Here is a 24,522-nt window from a genome sequence, read left to right on the forward strand (position 1 = left end):
TATGTCATTAACAATATGTAAAATACATTGTGTCATGATCAATATTAAAATGTGCTTTTTGTGTCAATAACAGACTTGGAAATGTTGAATATGCTCCCTGTCTCCATTCCTCCTGTAATCCAGAACCAGCTCCTTTGTTTTGTCACAATGAGGGAGAGGTTGTTTTCTTGTCGGGGTGATGTCTTCTTCTCTGTAGGCTGCCTCGTTATTATTTGAGATCAGGCCAGTCAGTGTAGTGTCGTCAGCAAATTTAATTGGCAGATTGGAGCTGTGGGTGACGACACAAGTCGTGGGTGCACAGAGAGTAAAGGAGGGGGCAAGGAGTCACCCCTGTGGGGTATATGTGCTGAGGGTCAGAGAGACAGAGGTGACGGAGCCCACTCTTACCAACTGCCGGCGATCTGACAAGAAGTCCAGGATCTAGCGACAGGGTGAAGGCCGAGGTCTCTGAGCTTCTTGTCGATACTTCACGCCTTCGTATGGCTACTGCTCTGCCCACGACTGCAAGGAACTGCAGAGAACTTTGGAGAGCAGAGAACATCAGAGAAACAAGCCTCCCCTCCATGGACTCTTCCTACCCTTCCCCTGCCTCGGAAAAGCAGGCCATGTACTCAAAGATCCTCACAACCTGGACATTCTTGCTGCAAACCCGCTCCCCCTTCGGGGAAGAGATACAAAAGCCTTAAAGCGCGAACCTCCCGGCTCAAGGACGGCTTCATGTCTGTGGTTATAATCCAAATGAATGATAAAATGGACTCGACCTCACAATGTAACTCGACGTGACCCTGCACCATGTGTCTATCTGCACTGCACTTTCTCTGCAGCCATAATGCTTTGTTACAGTTACTGTTTTGTCCTTTTCATTTTTAAAAAATTTTTAGAATCTTTTTTATTGGTACAGAATCTTGTACAGCTATAAAATGATACAAAACTTCAATAGATTAATATGTATGCAATTAATAAAGCTGATTAAAAGTGATCGTAAAATATAAAATTGGAAATTATATATATGGAAAAAAAGGAACCACATCTAACTAGGGGAAAAAAAACCACTAACTACACACATTTGACCATCATCTAAATATGAAAATGAGAAACATCAACCGCCATTTCGTATTTATATAAAAAAAAATTTGGAAGGAAACCATACAGAGTAATTCAAATTAAATGATAATATTTGGCAAATGAACCCCATCTTCTCTCAAATTCGAATCGAGGATCAAAAGTTCTACTTCTATGTTTTTCCAAACTGAGACATAACATTCCTTGAGAAAATCATTCAATTAATGTAGGGGAAGAAATATCTTTGTATTTTAATAAAATAGCCCTTCTTGTCAGTAGTGTAACAAATGCAATTACATGTTGATCTGAAGATGAAATACCCTGAATATGATGTGTAACTATTCCAAATTGAACAGTCAGTCTATTAGGTTGTAAATTAATTTTCAGAGCTTTAGAACTTGTAGAAAATAAAGATTTCCAAAACGATTTTAATGAAGTACATGACAAGAACATATGTGACAAAGTAGCTACTTCAGTTTTACATCTATCACAACATTTGTCTATACAAGGAAATATTTTAGATAGTCTCTCCTTTGTAAAATAATAACGGTGAACAGTTTTTAAATTGAATTAAACGATGGTGGGCACATACAGAAGAAGAATTTAAGTTTTTCAAAACTCGAAGCCAACCTTCATTAACAAAGGCCATATGAAGTTCTCTCTCCCAATCTTATTTAGTCTTTAGTGATAGGTTCTCTTTTTGTAACAAAAATAAATTATAAATTCTGCTAATGGAACCATTCACTAAGGGATTCGATTTCAAAATGGTATCCAACAAATCAGATTCTTGTAAATATGGAAACTTATGTAGATATTGCTGTTAAAAATGTCCAATCTGAACATATTGCTGAAAATGTGTATGAACGAGAGAAAATTTGTTAAATAACTCTTCAAAGGTCATCAATCGACAATCACAAAATAAATCTGTAAACGAATGGATCCCTTTATTTTTCCATAGGAGAAAAATTGGGTCAGTTGTTGAAGGTTTAAATGAAAAGTTTCGATATAAAAAACTAGACAACTTAAATCGTTTAAAATTTTTTAAATAAGACTAAACTGAACCCAAATCCGTAGGGATTGTTTAATAACCGGGTAAAGATTTAAATTTGGAATTTTCTAGAGCTGTAAAGGTAATGGAGCTCCTAAAATTGAAGTTAAATAAAATTGTTTAACAGCTTTTAATTCCAAATCAACTCATAATGATTTTTGGTTTTATCAAGCCAATGTAACCAAAAACATGATTGTCTAATATTCACAGCCCAATAATACAGTCTTAAATTAGGAAGTGCAAGTCCACCATCTTTTTTAGATTTGTATAAATGATACTTATTAATTCTTGGTCTCTGTGCTGCCTTTATGGCAGTTATTTAGTTTATAATATTTTCGCGTAGTAATTTGTTAGCATTTTTTTTAGTTAAAGTTAGGATTGTTTAAATCAATTGATTTGTCTGTAATACATCGCGGCTGCGATGACGTCACATCCGGGTTCGCCGCGTCTTGTGGGGAATTACCGGTTTGAGATTCACGCAAGGGTGGGGGGTCACTCACATGTGCCACCATAACGCTGACTAGGGTCTCTCTATGCACCAAAGACACAGTGAAAGCAACGCTGTAAGTCATTAGATAATCGGTATTTTGAGTTAGAATGTTAACGCCGATTCTGTTAAAAGTAACGACGGTCGGTAAGGTTTACCTTTTCGTCAGTTAAAGAGTCGGGATAGTTTGTATTGAAGTGTATCTAAAGCAGCCAATGGAGCAGCTAGATTCTGACTGTATGCTGCACTTTAATGTAATGTAGTTATTGTAGTTTTACCTTTGCAAGTATTCACAATGTAAATGTGATATTTAGAAGGGAACAAACACTGTACCAATCCTGTATTGTTTTTCAACAGTTTTCACCATGCGTTAATGTGAAAGAGTGAACAGTAAATGGTTAATCTTACTGCGGGTCTCGTTTGCATTGATTCTGGTTTATCTCGACGTTTTACCTCGGCGTTACTTCACACCCGAGCGAGAACGTTACAGTCTCTTATTGGTCCAAATAAAGGAAGAAATAAGAGAGTCAATTTGATCGATTTTTTTTTGTTAAAAAGATGTGTATATTTTCGAAAATATATAAACATCTAGGTAAAATCATCATTTTCACAGCATGAATACGACCTATTAAAGAAAAAGTAAGGGATTCCATCTAGAAAATGGCTGCTTCATGGAGTCCATTAAAGGAACTATATTCGCTTTATAGAGATCTTTATATTTTTTAGTAATTATAATACCTAAATATCTAAATGAATTAACAATTCTAAAAGGAATATCATCATAAATACTAACATGGACATTTAATGGAAACAATTCGCTTTTATTCAAGTTAATTTTATATCCTGAAAATCTACCAAAATCTAAAACGTGTTTCCAAAAGATTAGGAATTGATTCCTCAAGATCTGAAATAAAAACCAAAAGATCATCTGCATAAAGAGAAATCTTATGTATGGTTCCATTCATAGAGATACCAAGAATATTTTCAGCTTCACGTAGTGTTATAGCTAAATGCTCCAATACAGAATTAAATAATAAAGGGCTTAATGGACTGTTGTAATGTATCGATCTGTGTGGATGGTACGTCAGGCAAAGTTATCACTGTAGCTCAGTACGTTATGAGAATAAACAAATTTCCCATTTTAATTGTGTGGAAATTTTAGACAGACTGATTTTCTGCTCTGGAACCACAGAAGGAAACTGAACTGTTTTCATTTCTGAACTGAACTGTTGTCCAGCCTTTCGTTATAGCTCATGCTCTCTAATCCAGGCAGTATCCTGGCAAAACCTCTTCCCGGCCCTCTCCAAAGCCCCGACAACCTTCCGAGAATGGGGGCGACCAGAACTGCATGAAACACTCCAGATGTGGTCTAACTAGTTTAATAAAACTGTTGTTACGAACTGTGACGTTTTAGAAACGAACCAACAACAATAGAATTCACACTGGAGTCTGGTTTTGATGTTAAAACCACTTTCTTTATGAGTATCTACTTGTCATATAGTAACTTAACGAAGTAAAGGAAAGTTTACACTGTTAAGTGCCTATATGTGTAAATATAACTACCAGACTATCCACCCTGAGGAAATAAATCTCAGAGTCTTGAGGTGCTAAAGTAGGAAAGTTCAGTAATCCACGGAGTAAATGACGGGAGAGAGATATTTGTAATCCAGGGTGAAACGTAAAGAAACGGCCGTTACTTGAAAATACCGTCGTCGAAGTTCTTATCCGTTGAATCCGTCCACATACGATTTATCAGCGAAAATGACCTGTCACAGGAATACCGTCTTCCAGGGGTTACCACACAACATACCCAGGCAAGGGTTAACACAAGATATTCCAAAACCCACTCCTATGGATTATACGAAGTGACAGCCACACACATTCGTTGTGGTTCCGTGTACCGATGATCAACCCACTCTTGTGGGCAGAGGAGGGTTCCACGCCTCAGCTGCGTCTAACTGAAGCTATCAGCTTTTCCAGTCTCTCTCTCTCTCTCTCTCTTATGGTTCTGTCCACAGTCAGCGCTGTCAGCCTGTGACTGACGTCATAGCCCCGCCTCCTTGGAGTCTGCGATCCCTCTGATCATCGACACTGTTCAGCAAATCTAATTAGCAGATTGGAACCCGCCACTGCAGCCCCACAGTGCTCAATGTACTGATTGCAAAGCTACGAAATTGCATGTGAATAGCCTCCCCTCCCCCAACTCCACTCTTTCTGCGTCAGCAGCAGACTGGGACATCGCACATCTCGCTGCCTCCGCCAGGACATTAAACTGTGAACAACTGTGGTCAGGGACTGATCTCTGGGGTGCTCCAAACGCCACCTCCTTCCAGTCTGAAAACGACCCACTCATCCAGACTCACACTACCGGCAGTTTATCGATCTCCAACGAAAAAGCCTAATCACCTACTCCTGAGGGTCAATACCATTGCTGACTCTGAGTTTACCACCGTCAAATGCCAGGAGGGACATAATATTCAGAAAGTCTCTAGTCACAGCCATGTAAATAAAATGTGATCTCTGTGGGTGTGTGGCGCATGCTCAGAACGCGAAGGAGACAGACAAACTGAGCCAAGTCACAGACTGATGAAGGGGAGGAGTGATCCATTTTGATACACAGAGGGAAGCAGAGAGTTTGATATTGTGCCTGGTGCCGAAACTGCGGTCAGTTTGAAGATGAAGTATTATTCCTCCAAATTGTTTGGAGCTGTGACAGGGTTTTTAATCAGAAGGCACCATGGAAACTAAAATTATCTGAGTTGAAATGTTGTCCTTCCCCTCATGGCATTGCATGGAGTAGACGTGTTTCTCGAACAGCTTCGTTCTTTTTAAGTTACTGAATCCAATCTGCGTTGATGTCTCGTGCTAAAACTTCTGGAAAAAAGAAGAGGATCCTTCTGTGACTGTGGAAGCTATTGCGGAGCTAATTCGGAAAGCTCAGAGCGAAACGTCTGAACCACATTCGGATGTGTGTTTAAAGGTTACCACAGAGCTTAAACGAATTGAGATTCTGCTGCAGACTATTCAAAACACTTTGCAGGAACAGACTACTCAGATTCAGGAACATGAAGATGCTGTAACGAGACTCGATACTAAGACGGATGAGTTGGGGAAGTTCGGAGATAAACAATCGAAAATCGTTGAATCTCTAAGACAAAAGATTGTCGCCTTGAGAATAGATCAAGAAGGAACCATATACGAATTTTGGGTCTTCCTGAGTTGGTCGAAGGCAATCGACCTTCAGAATTTTTTGCAAAGCTGTTGGCTGGTATGTTTTCTGACGTTTTGGAGACTCCGCCTAGAATAGACCGGGCACACCGAGCCCCAGTGTTTAAATCCTCTTCTCAGCAGAAACCTCCACCTGTGATCATTGCGTTTCTTGAAAAGAAAGGTTACTATAATTCGCCATCTCGTCGGTTAGGTATGATTAACTTTGAAGATGATAAGATAAGGATGGTCGTTGATTATTTGCCCGGGGTATTAAATGAACGTTTTAAGTATAAGAAAAAAGTCATGGCTGAGTTATATAACGAAGGTTATAAACCTTCACTAAATTACCCCGCTCGCCTCAGGAACATTTTGAAAAATGAAATGTTGCCCTTCATCCACTTACAAGCTTTGTAAACGTTTAACAGTGTAGAAAAGTCAAAGGATCTGTGTATAGGAATCCCAACCACAACAGCTCGTTAGTTCCGCTGTATCTGTCAGTTCACCAGCGCTTGAATGCCGCCGATCCTTGAATGTGGAGGCGGAGATGTTGGAGAAGACAGTGCCCCACTCGCTACAAGGAGAGCCCGAGCACGTGTCCATGTCCGTGATCTGATTGGATACATTGCCATGACGTTGGTAGCAGTCTGACGTCATTAATCGCAGATACACCAACAGCTTCGCTCTGGGAAGCGGCCGTTCACCTGCTCCGTGTGTGCGAAGAGACTCATTCAGTTAACCCACCTTGTGATGCTCCGGTGAGTTCACAATAAATAGAGGCCACATTTCTGTCCGGAGTGAGCAAAGAGTTTTACTCAATCATCCCAGCTGCTGCAACACCAGCAACTTCACATCAGGGAGGAAGTTCAAATCAGCTCCGTGTTAAATGTTTAACCATCACGGTGACTGAAGGCAGCTGCAGGTTCATGAGGGACTGTTACTGTCAGATTCTGCAGTTCTTGCGGCTGCTCATCACACCCAGGACTGAACCCTGGTCACTGAGCATTGGAGGAGTCTGTTCTGCTGATGTTAGACTTAAACTAGACTGGCGTTTAATACAGTGGATCTGTGAAAGATAAATCAGATTTTATCAAATCCCGTGTGTCAGGTACTTACTGTCTCTATCACACTCAAAACGTACACGAGAGAGGCCACTCGGCCCATCAGATCCTTACCCATGTTTCTGTTCCATATCAGTTTATGAAAATCTACCCCTGCCGTTCCCCTCTCACTCTCCCTGTGTGACAGGTTGCAACTAGTCACCACTCCGTGGGATCGAAGATTTCCCTTGAATTTCATAGAATCATAGAAATCTTCAACACATTACAGACGCTTTGGCCGACATTGCTGTGCCGACCATGTAACTTACTCTAGAAACTGCCAAGAATTAAACTACCGCATAGCCACCTATTTTCCTAAGCTCCATGTACCTATCTAAGGGTCTCTTAAAAGACACCATTGTATCCGCCTCTACCACCGTCACTGGCAGTGCATTCCACACACACACCACTCTTTGCTTAAAAAACTGATCTGTGACATCTCCTCTGTACCTACTTCCAAGCAGCTTAAACCTATTCCCCCTCGTGTTAGCCATTTCAGCCCTGGGAAAAAGCCTCTGGCTATCCACACGACCAATGCCTCTCATCATCTTATACACCTGCATGAATTCCCTGCATGATTTTCTCCGGGCTGAATAAGACGATGAGCTCACTGTGGTTGAGACGTTCTTCAGGGCTCTGGACGAAGTTGGTTAAACTCCTTCTTCCCCGCTCTTTTCAACGTTTTGGGTCATTTTCACCAATTTTAAAGGACTGTGCCTCAGACAGCTGGGTTGTTGCAATTGTTACGTACCAGCAGCAACAGATCACTAATGGAGTCTGGTTTCGATGTTAAAACCACTCTCATTAGTATCTGCTACAAATATAAAAGATTAAATGAAATAAACAGTTTATTTGCGTATATACAGCTCCCGAACTATCAAGCTTGAGAAACAATGCTTAAATTCTTAAGATGATAAAGTGGAAAAGTTCAGTAATCCACGGAATAAGTGAGTGAGAGGAGAGATTTGTAAATCCACACGAAGTTGTGGAGAGAAGGCAATTACGAAGAATTCCACACACATTCCACGCTGGGTAAACGAAATAACAGTCGCCGAAGATCTTATCCGTCGATTCGTTCCGAAATCCACTTAGAAATATCACCAGGTGACAGTGGCAGGAATATCGTCTTCAAGTCGTTACCACAGAACACCCCGATTCCAGGTAAGTGCCAACAAAAGTGATACCACAGGATACTCCAGCAAATCCACACATATGAATGATACGAAGTGACAGTCACACATCCGTTGTGCACTGCGTGCCGATGATCAACCCAATCTTTTGGGCATAGCAGTGACCAGCTGAAGTCTCTCTCACTCTCTCTCTCTTCCTCTCCCTCGCCCCCCCCCCCACTGTCTCTGCTGCAGCGCGTGTGTGACGTCACAGCCCCGCCTCACTCAGGCACTTAAAGCGACACTCACAGTAAACGAATCTGCGATCTCGCAACACAATGCACCTCTAAAGTCTGACAGCAGACTAGCGAGTGAAACTTCGGTGTTGCAGAATCAGAAACCAAAGTGTTGCCAGCCTGAGTCAGGGCTTTGGGGCTCCAGAGAGAGAATGGTCTAGAGTTTACGAGGAGGAAGAGGAAGAGGAAACAGACCAGCAGGATATGGCTACAAAAGGAAGATCAGAAAAATTTGGAAACTGGTTGACCCAAAAAAAAAGATGGTTAGTTTCTGCAAAATACTGGTGGTAACCAAAAGATCAGGCAACAATTGTGGAGAGGAATAAATAAACAACGTTTAGACCGAGCCCCTTCAGCATGCCTAGACTGTGTACTCCGCTGCTTAGTTGCTCTCTGAACTGCAGAGTTCCTCCAGCATTTTGTGTGTGAGCGTCTCTGTATGTCCAGCAACTGCAGAATCTCCTGTTTTATATCTGCATTTTACTTTGGCATTAGATACACGTTGATATTGAGTACATTGTTTACGTGAGCCGCTTTCTGCGTTAAAAGAGCTGCAGATTTTTTCGATACACCCGAAAAAAAATGAGATATGGACATTGAACCGGTGCTTCAAGAAATGTTTAATGGCACCGTTATTACCCATAAGTCCCTGCGGTATTAATTTATGTCAGGCACTGAAGAACTGATGAACTGCGCAGGCGTCAGGCTGATGATGTCCCCGAGTATCACGCATGCGTGCAGAACACAGAAGGCTTTTAAAATGTCGGATGCAGGTAAGAGCGATTCTCTGTGTTTTTATCTTAAACTCCGACTTCGGGACGATTCCTGTGAATTTCTGACACCGTGGCCAGCAATCCCGGGACAGTCCTGCCCTCTTCCCTCTCTCTCAGCCCCACGATCCGTACACGGGCCCCGGGGAGCTTCCGGCTGATGAGGGAATGGAAACCGATGGATCTCTCAGACAGAGCTGAGCTCCACCTATCTAAATGCAAGGATTAGGAACTGGGAGAAAGGGAACAAAACCCATCTGTGGACACTTTCTGGAGGTCCAAGATACGAATGTTCCACGACCGCTGGACTAAGTGTGTAAATGTAGGAGGGGACTATGTTGAAAAATAGATGTGCTAGATTTTCTAAAATTGACTCCTTCAACCTTAGGCCACAAACTTATCTATCACCCCTTTTATATAGGGAAAAGCAGTATAACATTAGATGATCATCACCATAAGATGAAAGTTTAAATCTTAGCCTTTGTTTTAAATTAACACTTAGTCTTTCCTGTGATTAGAAAATAGGAATCTTGGCTAAATTACCAGACATAAAGTATGGTGAGGTACAGTGCTAGCATTGTAGATTAGCAAGGATTCTACTTTGGGTTGGACTTCCAGAGTACACTTACTGGATATCCACAGGACAGTATTGTTGAAGACTAAGACAGTACTTTCAAATAGAATTGGAAAGGAAATGAGAGCTTTTACCACCTGGTCATTTGCCACCTCTTCTTGTGATTCTGCTCCTAAATGTGAAGACATGGAGAAGTGAGTTTAAAATTATGCCATTGAACTGGTTGTAAGAATGGACCACACCTATTGGTCCTCATTTGCTTTATTCAGAGCCTTGTCAATAGCATGAATAACTCAATAAACATTTCATTAGAATGGGGTGGATTAAACTGAATATATAGGATCTTTAAATTATACCCCTGCCCACTTATTATTTTCGCTGGAAAATAGATTTTGAAATTCTAAGTAATCCTGACTAAAGTGTAATATGGTTTTTAAAAAAGCTCAAGGTCAAATAAGTGTGAGACATTTGTAGAGCATTTTATAGGAAGGGATATTAAAGACATTCATCATTCATGCTGATTTTTCCTCCCAGCACTGCCGAAAATACACAAACCACCCAACCTCCCTTCAGATCTACTCCGTGCTGTGCCTGATGAACCAGCCAAGATTAGCAGTTCACCATCTGTGGGAAAAATTGAGTCCAAATACCTAATAAGTTTGGGATGTGTATATTCATCTCCCAATTTATGATGTAGGAGCATTGATATTATTCTGCTTTGTATGTAAAATATACAATCCTCTTTGTTCAAATCTTTATTAGCTAGTGAACTTACAAGTTTGCTTCAGGGAGTTAAGCAATTTAATTTTAAACAATAGCATGAATTGATAAATGTTACCAATTTTAAATAGCAAAAAGTTTATAGTATTTTTTTTCCTGGGAAAAAGACTTTGGGTCCGAAGTTTGAATAGTGTTATGATGTGACTGCATTTTTCGAAAGAAAAGAACAAAAATTGTAGTTATCCAAATGTAGAAAGGTTAATCCTACATTAAATGTGAATAGTGATTAAGAGATCGAAGATAATGTGTATTTAATAAAATAATTTAAATCAAACTATTGCTTTAAATCTACATTATACATTCAAGAATGCATTTTAGGTAGCTCAACACCTCATGCAGGTCAGTCAGGTATCTCTGCTCCCTTTAAACTTGCACGTTTCTGTTTCCCAGATGCTTTTGAAACTTACTTTGACCTTATTTTCTGAGCTCCTTTTAAACTTGCAGGTTATGTGGAACACATCATTCTGTAATGTGATGTCTAAAAACAGTGATTTGGAAGTGAGGTATGATGTATTAATATGAGAACATCTAATAATACAGAAAATCTGCTCGTCCGACACCCAAGACCCAACCATGGCAGGTTCACTAAGTTTTACTGTGGTTAGTCACAGGTTTGGAGGGCTGTCGCCTGAAAGTAATGATCATTAATCACCATCAATGTTACATCGTTCACACTAAAAATAAAAGCACAAGGGAGAAATCGGCCTCTGCAGCACCTTTTTTTTTAGAGTGCTCAGTGGTTCATTTGAAATCAGGTCCAGAATTTACCTGCACTTCTGATGGGAAATCTGTTGGATGTGTTTCTGTCAAACATACACCCAAAAAATGTTATGAGTCAATGCACGAAGTGGATTGAACGCCAGCACTTTTGAACAGTGTGTTTCAGCCTATTCTGTTTCAATCTTTATGAAATGTAAAATAATCTGAAAGGTCTAGAACTTGATAGAGGTCTAAAAGATTACGAGAGGCATGGATAGGGTGGATAGTCAGTACCTGTTTCCCAGGGCACCAATAGCAAACACCAGAGGGCATATGTATAAAATTAAGGGAGGGAAGTTTAGGGGAGACATCAGGGGTAAGTTTTTTTTTACACAGAGGGCTGTGAGTGCCTGGAATGACTTGCCAGGTGTGGTGGTGGAGGCTAAAACATTAGGGGTATTTAATAGCCTCTTGGACAGGCACATGGATGAAAGAAAATGGAGGGTTACGGGGTAGTGTGGGTTTAGTTCTTTTTTTTAAGGTTTATATGGGTCGGCACAACATGGAGGGCTGAAGGGCCTGTACTGTGCTGTAATGTTCTATTCTATGGCTCTAAAATCTTTTACATCACCAGTTGAGAAAATCATCTTTGTTCTACCTCCAATCACAAAGAGGAAATCTGCAGATGCTGGAAATCCAAGCTACACACACAAATTGCTGGAGGAATTCAGCATTAGTACTCTTTTCCATAGATGCTGCCTGGCCTGCTGAGTTCCTCCAGCATTTTGTGTGTGTTGCTTGTTCTACCTCCTCTCGGTCTGCACTTTTCTACTGGTGAGAACATGCTTCCACCAATTCTGTCTGGCTACATAATGATATCAAACACCTTTGCCCTGGCCAACAAGTAGCTTTCACATCACAAATGTGCCAGACTCCAGTGAGGCAGACTACTGCCCTTCCCTTCATATTCATTGGCATTGCCATCACTGAGTTCACCACCGTCAGTCACCTGGGTGAGACTTCAGGGGAAATATTTATGTACAATACTGTGTGTATTGTGGTGATGCAAGAGTTGCTGGAGAATTTTCAAGTGGGAAGAAGTGGAGTGATATTTGGAAATCTGAAATTTAAAGCATCATTTAGGAAGAAGATCACAAATAGGTGGTTTGCCAAAGCTGTGGCGAGTAAATCCTTCATTAACCTGTTACATAGGTTGTATGAGAGTGCAGATGAACTCAATCAAGCCCAGAGCAGATTGAAGTTCTTACTGACAGTGATTTGCTCGCTGTTGAAATGAATACCTCTCTATATAAAATTCAGTTTGCACATGTTGTAGTCACTGGGTAAAAATTGTACAGCACAAGATTTTTGCACACACTGGTCATTACAAGTTAGAGGGGACACTGGTGGGAAGGCGGGGAGACCTCCAGTGTCCCTGATGCCCTCACGTAGAAGGTGTATATCCAGCTGCTCTTTAAGGAGTTGGAGCTGGAAATGGATGAATTCCGCATCATCCAAGCGTCGGAGGGTGTGATAGGTATGACGTGCAGAGAGTTGAGTTACACCCAAGGTGTAGGACATAGGAAACTGGGTGAGAGTCAGGAAGGAGAATGAGGTTAAATAGCCATCACAGAGTACTCTTGTTGCTATCCCACACAACAACAGGTGGACACTTTACAAATTGTTGGGGGGGATTACCTGGCAGAGGAAAGTCAAAGGGGGTGATAGGGGATTTGTTAGTTAGGGGAACAGAACTAGAAAGGGACTAAGGTCCTAGTGGCAAGGCTTGCTAGTGCTCCCCTGTGGGGTGGGTGGTTAAACTAAAGTTGCAGGGAGGATTGGAGCCAGAATGACAGAACAGATAGTGGAGAGGGAGAATTGAATTGAATTGACTTTATTACATACATCCTTCATATACATGAGTTGTAGAAATCTTTATGTTACATCTCTGTCTAAATGTGCAATGTGAAATTTATAATAGTTTATAATAAATAGTATGTACAACAGGACAGTCAGGATAAATAAAAGTACAATTGTATCAGCATGAATTAATCAATCAGAGGGCCTGGTGGAAGAAGCTGTCCCTGGGCCTGTTGGTCCGGGCTTTCAGGCTGTGGTACCGTTTCCCAGATGGTAGCAGCTGGAACAGTTTGTGGTTGGGGTGACTCTGGTCCCCAATGATCCTTTTTACACAGTGGCCCTTTTTACACACCTGTTTTTGTCAATGTCCTGAATAGTGAGAAGTTCACATCTACATATGCGCTGGGCTGTCCGCTCCACTCTCTGTAGAGTCCTGCAACTGAGTGAAATACAGCACCCATACCGGACAGTGATGCAGCCAGTCAGGATGTCTCAATTGTGCCCCTGTAGAAAGTTGATAGTATTTGGGGCCCCATCCCAAACTTCCTGAACCGCCTGCGGTGAAAGTGGTGCTGTTGTGCCTTTTTCACCACAGAGCCAGTATGTACAGACCAGGTGAGATCCTCAGTGTTGTGTATGCCAGGGAACATAAAGCTGTTCACCCTCTCAACCCCAGATCCTGGGTCAGCCTGTCTCCATTTCTCCTGTAGTCTACAGCCAGCTCCTTTCTTTCAGTGACATTGAGGGCAAGGTTGTTTTTTTGACACCAAACAGATGTCTTTCAGACCTCAGGGCATGAAGTTATGATATTGTAGCCATTACTTGGACTTGTCCTTAACCCAACAGTCTGAGGGATTTCAAGGAACAAATCTGTAGGGAGATTGCGGACTATGCCAAGAAACAAAGGTTGATAAAGTGAGTGATTTTAACTTTCCATTTATTGACTGGAATCCTAGGCTGTAAAAGGACTAGATGGGGTAGAGCTTATCAAATCTACCTTAATCAGTACGTAAAATTCCCAATGTAGAAGTGTGCAATAAGCTAATGGGAAGTGATCTAGGGCTAGTGACAGAAATTAGTGTATGGGAACACTTTGTATCTACTGATCATGAGATTCCAAGTAAATACAGAAAAACAGAGGCCTGGACCTCTCTTGAGATTCTAAATTGGAGAAAGGCCAATTTTTATGGTATTTGCAAGGATTTGACAAGCGTTAATTGGGACAGGATTTTCTTTCACAAAGGAGTACTTGGTAAGTGGGAGTTCTTCAGAAGTGAAATTTTAAGGGTGTAGAGTTTGTATGTGTCTGACAAAATAAAAGTTGAATGGTAACTAGTGCAGGGAATCTTGGTTTTCAAGAGATATTGAGGCCCTGGGACTGTTGGGTGCAACCAAAACTCATTAATGACAACCATTTCATAATTCCACTCCCGAACTCATCTGACTTTCCTTTAGTTGTCTTCTGTTGGATTCTAAAAGCTTCCTAATGGTCTTTTGCTCTTTTGTTTGCCCTCTCCTCTGTTTTTATGTTGGTTTTGGATTCTCATTTAACCCACGGTTGTGCCCTGCTGCCTTTCCAATGCTTCCATGTCTTTGGGATGTATCGATCACTCAGCTCTCGAATTGCTCTCAGAAACTCCAGCCATTGCTGCTCCGTTGTCACTCCTACCTTTTCCCTTCCAAACACATTTGGCCAGCTTCTCTGTCACAGAAACATGGAGAAGTTCAGTGGACAAACAGGCTATTTGGCCCATCTAGTCAATGCCACATAAACATTTAAGCTCTCTAATGCAACTACCTGCACCGGGATCATCACCCTCCATACCCGTACCATCCAGGTACCTGTCAAACTTCTCTTAATGGTGAAATCGAGCTCATATTCACCACTAGTGCTGACATCTCATTCTACACTCTCACGACCATTTCAGCAAAGAACTTTTCCAAATGTTCCCATTAAATTTTTACCTTCCCTGCTTACCCATGACCTCTGGTTGTCGTCCCACCCAACCTCAGTGGAAAAAGCTGCTTGCATTTACCCTATCTATACCCTTAGAATTTTGTTTACTTCTAACAAATCCTCAAAGCAAGGTATAATTTCCTTGTTTATGTTTAGAGCCCTTTTTAGGTGTATAAGATGATGAGGGGCATTGAGTGTGTGGATAGCCAGAGGATTTTTTCCCAGCGTTAGAATGGCTAACAGGAGGGGGCATAGTTTTAAGGTGCTTGGAAATATATGCCGAGGGGATGTCAGGGGTAGGTTTTTTACACAGAGAGTGTTGGATGTGTCGAATGCACTGCCAGCAGCGGTTGTCGAGGCGGATACAACAGGGACTTTTAACGCTCTCTTAGATAGTTACATGGAGCTCAGAAAAATAGAGGGCTATGCGCTAGGGAAACTCCAGGCAGTTTCTAGAGTAAGTTACATAGTCGGCACAGCACTGTGGGCCAAAGGGTCTGTAATGTGCTATAGATTTCTATGATTCTATGACATTCAAGGGAAATCTCCAAACTCACGGAGTGGTGACTCGTAGTGAATAATGGGAAAGTTACTGGAATGTATGTGCAGGAACCAGAAATATAAGTATTTGGATAGATGTGGACTGATTAAGTATAGGCAGCATGGCTTTGTGCATGGTAGGTCATGTCTAACCAATCTTATAGAGTCTCTCGAGGAAGTTATCAGGGAAGTGGATGAAGGCAAGGCAGTGGATGTTGTCTACATGGACTTTAGCAAGGCACTTGACAAAGTCTCACATGGGAGGTTGGTCAAGAAGGTTCGGTCACTCAGCATTCAAGATGAGACAGTAAATTGGATGAGACACTGTCTTTGGGAGAAGCCAGAGTGTGGTAGCAGATGGTTGCCTCTCTGACTGGAGGCCTGTGTCTAGTGGTGTGCCACGGGGATCAGTGCTGGATCTGTTGTGGTTTGTCATCTGTATCAGTAATCTGGATGATAGTGTGGTTAACTGGATTAGCAGATTCATGACCACCAAGACTGGTGGTGTAGTGGACAGCGAGGAAGACTATCATGGCTTGCAGTGCAATCTGGACCCCCTGGGAAAAATGGTTTGAGAAATGGAAATTGGAATTTAATGCAGACAAGTGTGAGTTGTTGCACTTTGGTATGACCTACCAAGGGAGGTCTTTCACAGTGACTGGTCGGGCACGGAGGAGTGTTTTAGAAGAAAGGGACCTGGGAATACAAGTCCTTAATTCACTGAAAGTGGTATCACAGTTAGATAGTGAAGGAAAAAAAGATTTTAGCCCATTGGCTTTCATGAACCAAATACTGACAATAGATGGATATTATGTTGACTTGTAAAAGAGGCCTAATTTGGAGTATTGTGTGATGTTTTGGTCACCTACCTACAGGAATGATTTAAAAGAGATTCAGAGATTTCAGAGAAAATTCACAAGGATGTTGCCAAGTTTGGAGGACTTGGGTTATAAGGAAAGATTGAACAGGTCAGGACTTTATTAATTGGAATGTAGAAGATTGAGGTGAGATTTGATTGTGGTAGAGGGGCATAGATAGTGTAAATGCAAGCTGGCTTTCTCCACTGAGATGGGGGTGGGACTTCAACCAGTGGCTAGGGGTTAAGGGTGAAAGGTGAAATGTTAAGGGGAACATGAGGGGAAACTTCTTCACACAGATGGTCATCTATGTTTGGAATGAGCAGCCATCCCGATTGGTGCATGCGAGTTCGATTTCAACATTTAAGAGGCTCGTGTAGGTACCTGGATGGTAGGGGTGTGGGAGTGGCAGTTTAAATAGTTCAGCACAAGACTAGATGACCCAAAGGACCTGTTTCTGTGTTGTACTTTTCTACAAGAACCTGAAATATTACAAAAATTCACTCTAACCCCTTTTAGCAGCTGTGCGGACCAACCATTCATCTCAGCAGGAATTTTTTAATATGGTGTTAAAACTGTAGCACTTTCCGTTAATAATACATAAAAGAAAATCCCAGATGCACATCCACAAAGACAATTTGCGTGAGACTGTTTCAGTTACTATGGGGCCAGGCACCCTTGCAGCTCAGCAGGAACAGGGAATAATACCAATGGAGAGAGTCAAACTGAGCCAGGTCACAGATTGGAGACGGCAGAAATGCCCCATTCTTATAGAGACAGGAAGAGCATCAGAGAATTGTTGGTCATTCCAGATACCAGCACTCTGCCCAGTCAGGAGATGTTTTCTCTGTCCAACTTTCGTTGAACCTCACTGTAACAGTGTGATACCAGATCAAACCTTGGCAACTCAAGTAATCTCATCTGAAATGTTGTCCTACACCCATTGATGGATTTTGTAAATCTTTTCACAGGATAAAAATGAGAAGGATTTTGTCGCCGGGAATCTCAAACACGGCACACCAGTTTTGCTGTCTCTGTCTGGATATTTAAGAAGCGGAGCAAGAGATTCAATCGACCATCCTTCCTACTCAGACTGTGGAGAGGGATTTAATTGGTCATTTGACCAAATAGCAAGCCTGTCATTTTACACAGGAGAAAGGCTGTTCACCTGCTCAGACAGTGGGAATGGATTCACTCGGTTATCACAATTGAAGGTACATCAGCAAGTTCACACTGGGCAAGGCCATTCATCTGTTCTGTGTGTGAGAAGGGGTTCAGTCGGTCTTCCCACCTGTGGACACACCAGTCAGTTCACATCACACCGGGCAGAGGCTGGTCATCTGTTTAATTTCTGAGAAAGGATTCACTCAGTCATTTGACCTAATGGCTCACCAGCGAGTTCACACTGGGGAGAAGCCATTCACCTGTTCAGTCTGTGGGAAGGGATTCACTCATTTATCCCAACTACAGAGTCACCAGCAAGTTCACACTGGGGAGAAGCCATTCACCTGTTCAGTCTGTGGGAAGAGATTCACTCATTTATCCCAACTACAGAATCACCAGCGAGTTCACACTGGGGAGAGGCCGTTCACCTGCTCAGTCTGTGGGAAGGGATTCACTCAGTCATCCAACCTACTGGTACATCAGCGAGTTCACACTGGGGAGAAGCCGTTCACCTGCTCAGAATGTGGGAAAGGATTCAGTGACTTATCCAGCCTACTGAGACATCAGCGACTTCACACTGGGGAGAAGCCGTTCACCTGCTCAGAATGTGGGAAAGGATTCACTCAGTCATCCCAACTACTGAGACATCAGCGAGTTCACACTGGGGAAAAGCCGTTCACCTGCTCAGAATGTGGGAAAGGATTTACTGATTCATCCACCCTACAGAGTCATCAGCGAGTTCACACTGGGGAGAAGCCGTTCACCTGTTCAGAATGTGGGAAGGGATTTACTCAGTTATCCAAAGTACAGTGTCATCTGCGAGTTCACACTGGGGAGAGGCCATTCATCTGCTCAGACTGTGGGAAGGGATTCACTCGGTTATCCACCCTACAGAGACATCAGCGAGTTCACACTGGGGAGAAGCCGTTCATCTGCTCAGAATGTGGGAAAGGATTCACTCAGTCATCCCACCTACAGAGTCATCAGCGAGTTCACACTGGGGAGAAGCCATTCACCTGCTCAGTCTGTGGGAAGGGATTCACTGAGTCATCCCAACTACAGAGTCATCAGCGAGTTCACACTGGGGAGAAGCCGTTCACCTGTTCAGAATGTGGGAAGAGATTTACTCAGTCATCCCAACTACAGAGTCATCAGCGAATTCACACTGGGGAGAGGCCGTTCACCTGCTCAGTCTGTGGGGAGAGATTCGCTCATTCATCCACCCTACAGAGACACCAGCGAGCTCACACTGGGGAGAAGCCTTTCATCTGCTCAGAATGTGGGAAGAGATTCACTGAGTCATGCCAACTACTGAGTCATCAGCGCGTTCACACTGGGGAGAAGCCGTTCACCTGCTTATTCTGTGGGAAGAGATTCACTGATCCATCCACCCTACAGAAACACCAGCGAGTTCACACTGGGGAGAAGCCATTCACCTGTTCAGAATGTGGGAAGAGATTTACTCAGTCATCCCAACTACAGAGCCATCAGCGAATTCACAATGGGGAGAGGCCGTTCACCTGCACAGTCTGTGGGAACGGATTCATTGATCCATCCACCCTACAGAGACACCAGCGAGTTCACACTGGGGAGAAGCCATTCACCTGTTCAGAATGTGGGAAGAGATTTACTCAGTCATCCCAACTACAGAGACATCAGCGAGTTCACAATGGAGAGAGGCCATTCACCTGCTCAGAATGTGGGAAGGGATTTACTCAATCTTCCACCCTACTGAGACATGAGCGTGTTCACTCCGGTGAGAAGTTGTTCAATTGCACAGAATGTGGGAAACGGTTCACTCTGTCATCCCACCTTCTGCAACACCAGCGAGTTCACACTGGAGAGAGGCCATTCACCTGCTCAGAATGTGGGAAGAGATTCACTCGGTCTTCCACACTGCAGAGACATCAGCGAGTTCACACTGGAGAGGAGCCATTTACCTGCTGAGAATGTGGGAAAGGATTCACTCAGTCATCCCAACTACTGGCACACCAGTCAGCTGTTATGAATCCCTAGGTTTTGTTTGCTGTGGACTGTCATTTTAAGAGAGAGAGAGAGATTAAGAAGGTGAATCAGTCTGACTTGCAGCTTGTTTACATCACTCCCAGCTTGTTTAGTTTTAACTGAGGACACAGACACTCAGAGTCAGACGGAGATGAATGAGGAAAAATGGAAGGATCGAAACAAGGGAAATAGGTGCCAAGGGTCACTGTTTGGAATTTTCCTATGCCCACAAGTGTGGGTTAATTATCGATTCAGCGTACATCGAATGTGTGGTTGTCACCTCGTTTAATCGATAGGAGTGGATCTGATTTGGGGTATCCTATGAAGACCACTGATGTGTTAACCCTTGCCTGGGTGTGGTGTGGTAATTCATTTGAAGACAATACGCCTTATGACAAGTCACTTTGGGTGATAATTAGTAGGTGGATTTGGAAGGATGACAGATAAAATCTACAGTGAATATTCTCTCGTTTTACCACCATGGAACATGTGGAATTCGACATATTTGCCTTCCCATGACATTTACCCTGGATTACAAATATCTCTCTCATCACCTATTCTGTGGTTGAACTGAACTTTCATAATTTACCATCTCAAGACTCCAGACGTTGTTTCCCCCGAGCTCAATAGTTTTGGATTTATATTTACACACATATATACACATAACACTGTTAACTTTTGTTTATCTTGCTTAAGTTACTATATTATAAGTAGATTCTAATAAAGATAGTTTTAACATCAAAAACAGACTCCTGGTGTAGTCTCCACGAGGAAATCTGCAGATGTTGGAAATTCAAACGCACACAAAATGCTGGTAGAACACAGCAGGCCAGGCAGCATCTATAAGGAGAAGCACTGTCAACGTTTCAGGCCGAGACCCTTCGTCAGGCAATCTCCTGAAGAAGGGTAAAAAGTTTGTTTGGACCGAGCCTTGTCAGGAGGCATTTGATCGATTGAAAGTTATTATTTGAGATTAGGCCAATCAATGTAGTGTTGTCAGCAAATTTCATTAGCAGATTGGAGCTGTGGGTGGCAACACAGTGTCATGGGTGCACAGAGAGTAAAGGAGGGGGACAAAGAGAGAACCCTGTGGGTTATGTGTCCCTGAGGGTCAGAGAGAGAGAGGAGATGGAGCCCACTCTTACCACCTGCCAGCGATCTGACAGGAAGTCCAGAATCCAGCTACACAAGGCAGGGTGAAGGCCGATGTCTCTGAGCTTCTTGTCGATACCTCACGCCTTCGTATGGCTACTGCTCTGCCCATGACTGAAAGGAACTGCAGAGAACTATGGAGAACAGATAACATCAGAGAAACAAGCCTCCGCTCCATGGACTCTTCCTACACTTCCCCTCCCTCGGAAAAGCAAGGCATGTACACAAAGAACCTCATAACCTGGACATTCATGCTGCAAACCTGCTCCCACATTGGCAGAGAGATACAAAAGCCTTGAAGCGCTTAACACCAGGGTGAAGGATGGTTTCCTGTCTGCAGTTATAAGCCAAATGAATGATAAAATGGACTCAAACTCACAATGTAACTCGACGTGACCCTGCACCATATGTCTATCTGTACTGCACTTTCTCTGCAGCCATAATGCTTTGTTACAGTTATTGTTTTGTCGTATATCAGCTCAATGTACTGTTGTAATGTATCTATCTGTGTGGATGGTACGTCAGGCAAGATTTTCACGGTAGCTCAGTACATGATGAGAATAAACAAATTCCCCATTTGTATTGTGTGGAAATATTAGACAGTTTGAGCTTCTGCTCTGGAACCTCAGAAGGAAACTTAACTGTTGTCATTTCTGTGGAATACAAATAAATGGAAAATGCTTCAATCTCACATTACGATCTGCGGTAACTGGGATCAGGTGACCGGTGGTGGGTCTCCCATATCAATATCAGAATCAGGTTTAATAGCACCGGCATATGTCATGAAATTCGTTGTCTCTGTGGCAGCAGTAGAACCTAATTGATAACCATAGATTTTAACCATTGTGACTTAAAATAAGAATATACATTTTAAGTAGTTAAATTATATAAATAATACAAAAATATTTTTTTTAAATGTAATAAACTATTTTAATTGTGTCGACTATTTGACTGACTGGGTTGTTGCTTTGGAAGTAGTGGAGTGAAGCTTAACTGAACTGCACACATTTATGAGAAGCTCAGAGAAATAGAAAAGGCTAAATTCTCACATCAATGGGTCAGACACCCAGAAACATTGGCTGCACATCAGCAGATAAAAACAGTGGAATGAAACATGCTGAAAATATTGCAGAAAAGAAACATATTGGCCACCACAACGAGAGGACGTGACAGATCCGGATCTCACTGCCTTGTCTGAACGGGGAAAGATGAAGCTACACGGACACATAGAGCAGTGACCCGCAGATGCTGCAGATGTGCAGAAAAACTTGAACAGGAAACGGGATCACGTGACCGGATTGGTCTCCCACCCCCAGACAGATGTCCAGCTACCCACTACACTGTGGAAATAAGCAAACTTGCGCTCACATCTCCTCTCACCTCAAATGTATTAGACACTTCAACCCCCAGGAAAAATATATCGTCTGTCCACTCTGTCTAATCATCTCGTAATCTAATAAACATCCATCCAGTCTCAAACCAGCCTGCGCCGCTCTAGAGAAAACAACACAACTTTGTCCAGCCTCTCGTTATAATTCATGCCCTCTAATCCAGTCAGTATCCTGGTAAACCTCTTCGGCGCCCTCTCCAAAGCCCCGACATCCTTCCGAGAATGGGGGCGACCAGAACTGCATGAAACACTTCAGATGTGGTCTAACTAGTTTTATAAAACTGTGTTACGAACTGTAGCGTTTTAGAAACGAAACAGCAGCAAAATAGTTCACAGTGGAGTCTGATTTTGATGTTAAAACCACTCTCTTTATTGGAATCTACTTATGATGTAGTAACTTTTAAAAAAATGGAAAGTTAACAGTGTTATGTATATATATCTGTAAATATAATTCCCAGACTATTGAGCCTGAGGGAAAAAAGCTCAGAGTCTTGAGATGGTAAAGCAGGAAAGTTCAGTAATCCACGGAATAAATGAATCGAGAGAGATATTTGTGATCCAGGGTGAAACGTAGAGAAAGGGCCGTTACTTCAAAATAACCGCTGACGACGTTGAATCCGTCCACATACGAGTTCTCAGCGAAAGTGACCTGTCACAGGAATACAGTCTTCCAGGGGTTACTACACAACATACCCAGGCAAGGGTTAACACAAGATATTCCAAAGTCCACTCCTATGGATTATACGAAGTGACAGCCACACACATTTGTTGTGGATCCGTGTACCGATGATCAACGCACTCTTGCGGGCATAGGAGAGTTCCAAGCCTCAGCTGTGACTAACTGAAGCGATCAGCTTTTCCAGTCTGTCTCGCTCTTTAGACTGGCCGACTGCCTGACTGCAGATCGCTCTCTCTCTCTTATGGTTAATCCACAGTCAGCGCTGTCAGCCTGTGACTGACGTCATAGTCCCGCCTCCTCACGCCGGCGCTCTTAAAGAAACAGTCACAGTACGACCGCAGACTCGGAACAGCTGCAACACAACTTCCCGACTTTTGAACTCAATGCTTCAACTAATAAAGACAACCACGCCATTTGCCTTCTTAACCACCCGATCAATCTGTGCAGTCTCTTTAAGGGAGCGATGAACTGGGAGTCTAAGATCCCTCTGATCATCGACACTGTTCAGGGTTTTGCATTTAACAGTGTACTGTCTCATACATTCGACCTACCGAGCTGCCAAGATGATCATCACTAATCAAATCTCAGTGAGATTTCTCAGGTCCTGTTCAATTTATTGCCAAGTGCACAAGTACGGGAAGGTACAGGGACAGAGAAACACTGATTTGTGGCAGCATCACAGGCAAGTACATTCAGATAACACACGGAGCACAAGTTATACGATGTTCTGTCAGTAACAATCTATAAAAATATGTTTTATGTCATTAACAATATTTAAAATACATTGTGTCATGATCAATATTAAAATGTACATTTTGTATCAATAACAGACTTGGAAATGTTGAATTTGCTCCGTCTCCATTCCTCCTATAATCCACAACCAGCTCCTTTGTTTTTGTCGCAATGAGGGAGAGGTTGTTTTCTTGACACCACTGTGTCGGGGTGATGACTTCTTCGCTGTAAGCTGCCTCGTTATTGTTTGGGATTCGGCCGATCAAAGTAGTGTAGTCAACATTGATTAATTAGCTGATTGGAACCCGCCACTGCAGCCCCACAGTGCACTATGTACTGATTGTAAAGCTACGAAATTGCATGTGAATAGCCTCCCCTCCCCCAACTCCACTCTTTCTGTGTCACCAGCAGACTGGGACATCTCACATCTCGCTGCCTCCACCAGGATATTAAACTGTGAACAACTGTGGTCAGGGACTGATCTCTGGGGTACTCCAAACGCTACCTCCTTCCAGTCTGAAAACGACCCACTCATCCAGACACACACTACCGGCAGTTTATCGATCATCAACGAAAAAGCCTAATCAACTACTCCTGAGGGTCAATACCATTGCTGACGCTGAGTTTAACACCGTCAAATGCCAGGAGGGGCATAATAATCGGCAAGTCTCTAGTCGCAGCCGCGTAAATAAAATGTGATCTCAGTAGGCGTGTGGCGCATGCTCAGAATGCGAAGGAGACAGACAAACTGAGCCAAGTCACAGACTGATGAAGGGGTGAAATGATCCATTTTGATACAGAGAGGGAAGCGGAGAGTTTGATATTGTGCCTGATTCCGGAACTGTGGCCACTTAGAAGATGAAGTCTTGTCCCCCCAAATGTTTTTGAGTTGTGACTGTGTTTTTATCAGAAGGCACCATGGAGATTAAAATTATCTCAGCTGACATATTGTCCTTTACCCACTGAAGTGTTTTGTAAAATTCAGCAGTGTAGAAAAGTCAAAGGATCTGTGTATGGGAATCACAAACACAACAGCACGTTAGTTCCGCTGTATC

The 24,522-nt window shown here is 42.6% G+C and overlaps 1 protein-coding gene across 1 annotated transcript in view; it reads left to right on the forward strand.

Moving 5' to 3' along the window:
* LOC140723590 (uncharacterized) overlaps positions 1-24,522 on the forward strand; it is a 104,275-nt gene that overhangs the window by 49,425 nt on the left and 30,328 nt on the right. Inside the window, 1 exon segment of the mRNA XM_073038156.1 lies at positions 17,817-19,496. Within this exon segment, the coding sequence (XP_072894257.1) occupies positions 17,817-19,496 (1,680 nt within the window).

The sequence above is a fragment of the Hemitrygon akajei genome, unplaced genomic scaffold, assembly GCF_048418815.1.
Source record: "Hemitrygon akajei unplaced genomic scaffold, sHemAka1.3 Scf000120, whole genome shotgun sequence".
Taxonomy (NCBI): Eukaryota; Metazoa; Chordata; class Chondrichthyes; order Myliobatiformes; family Dasyatidae; genus Hemitrygon; species Hemitrygon akajei.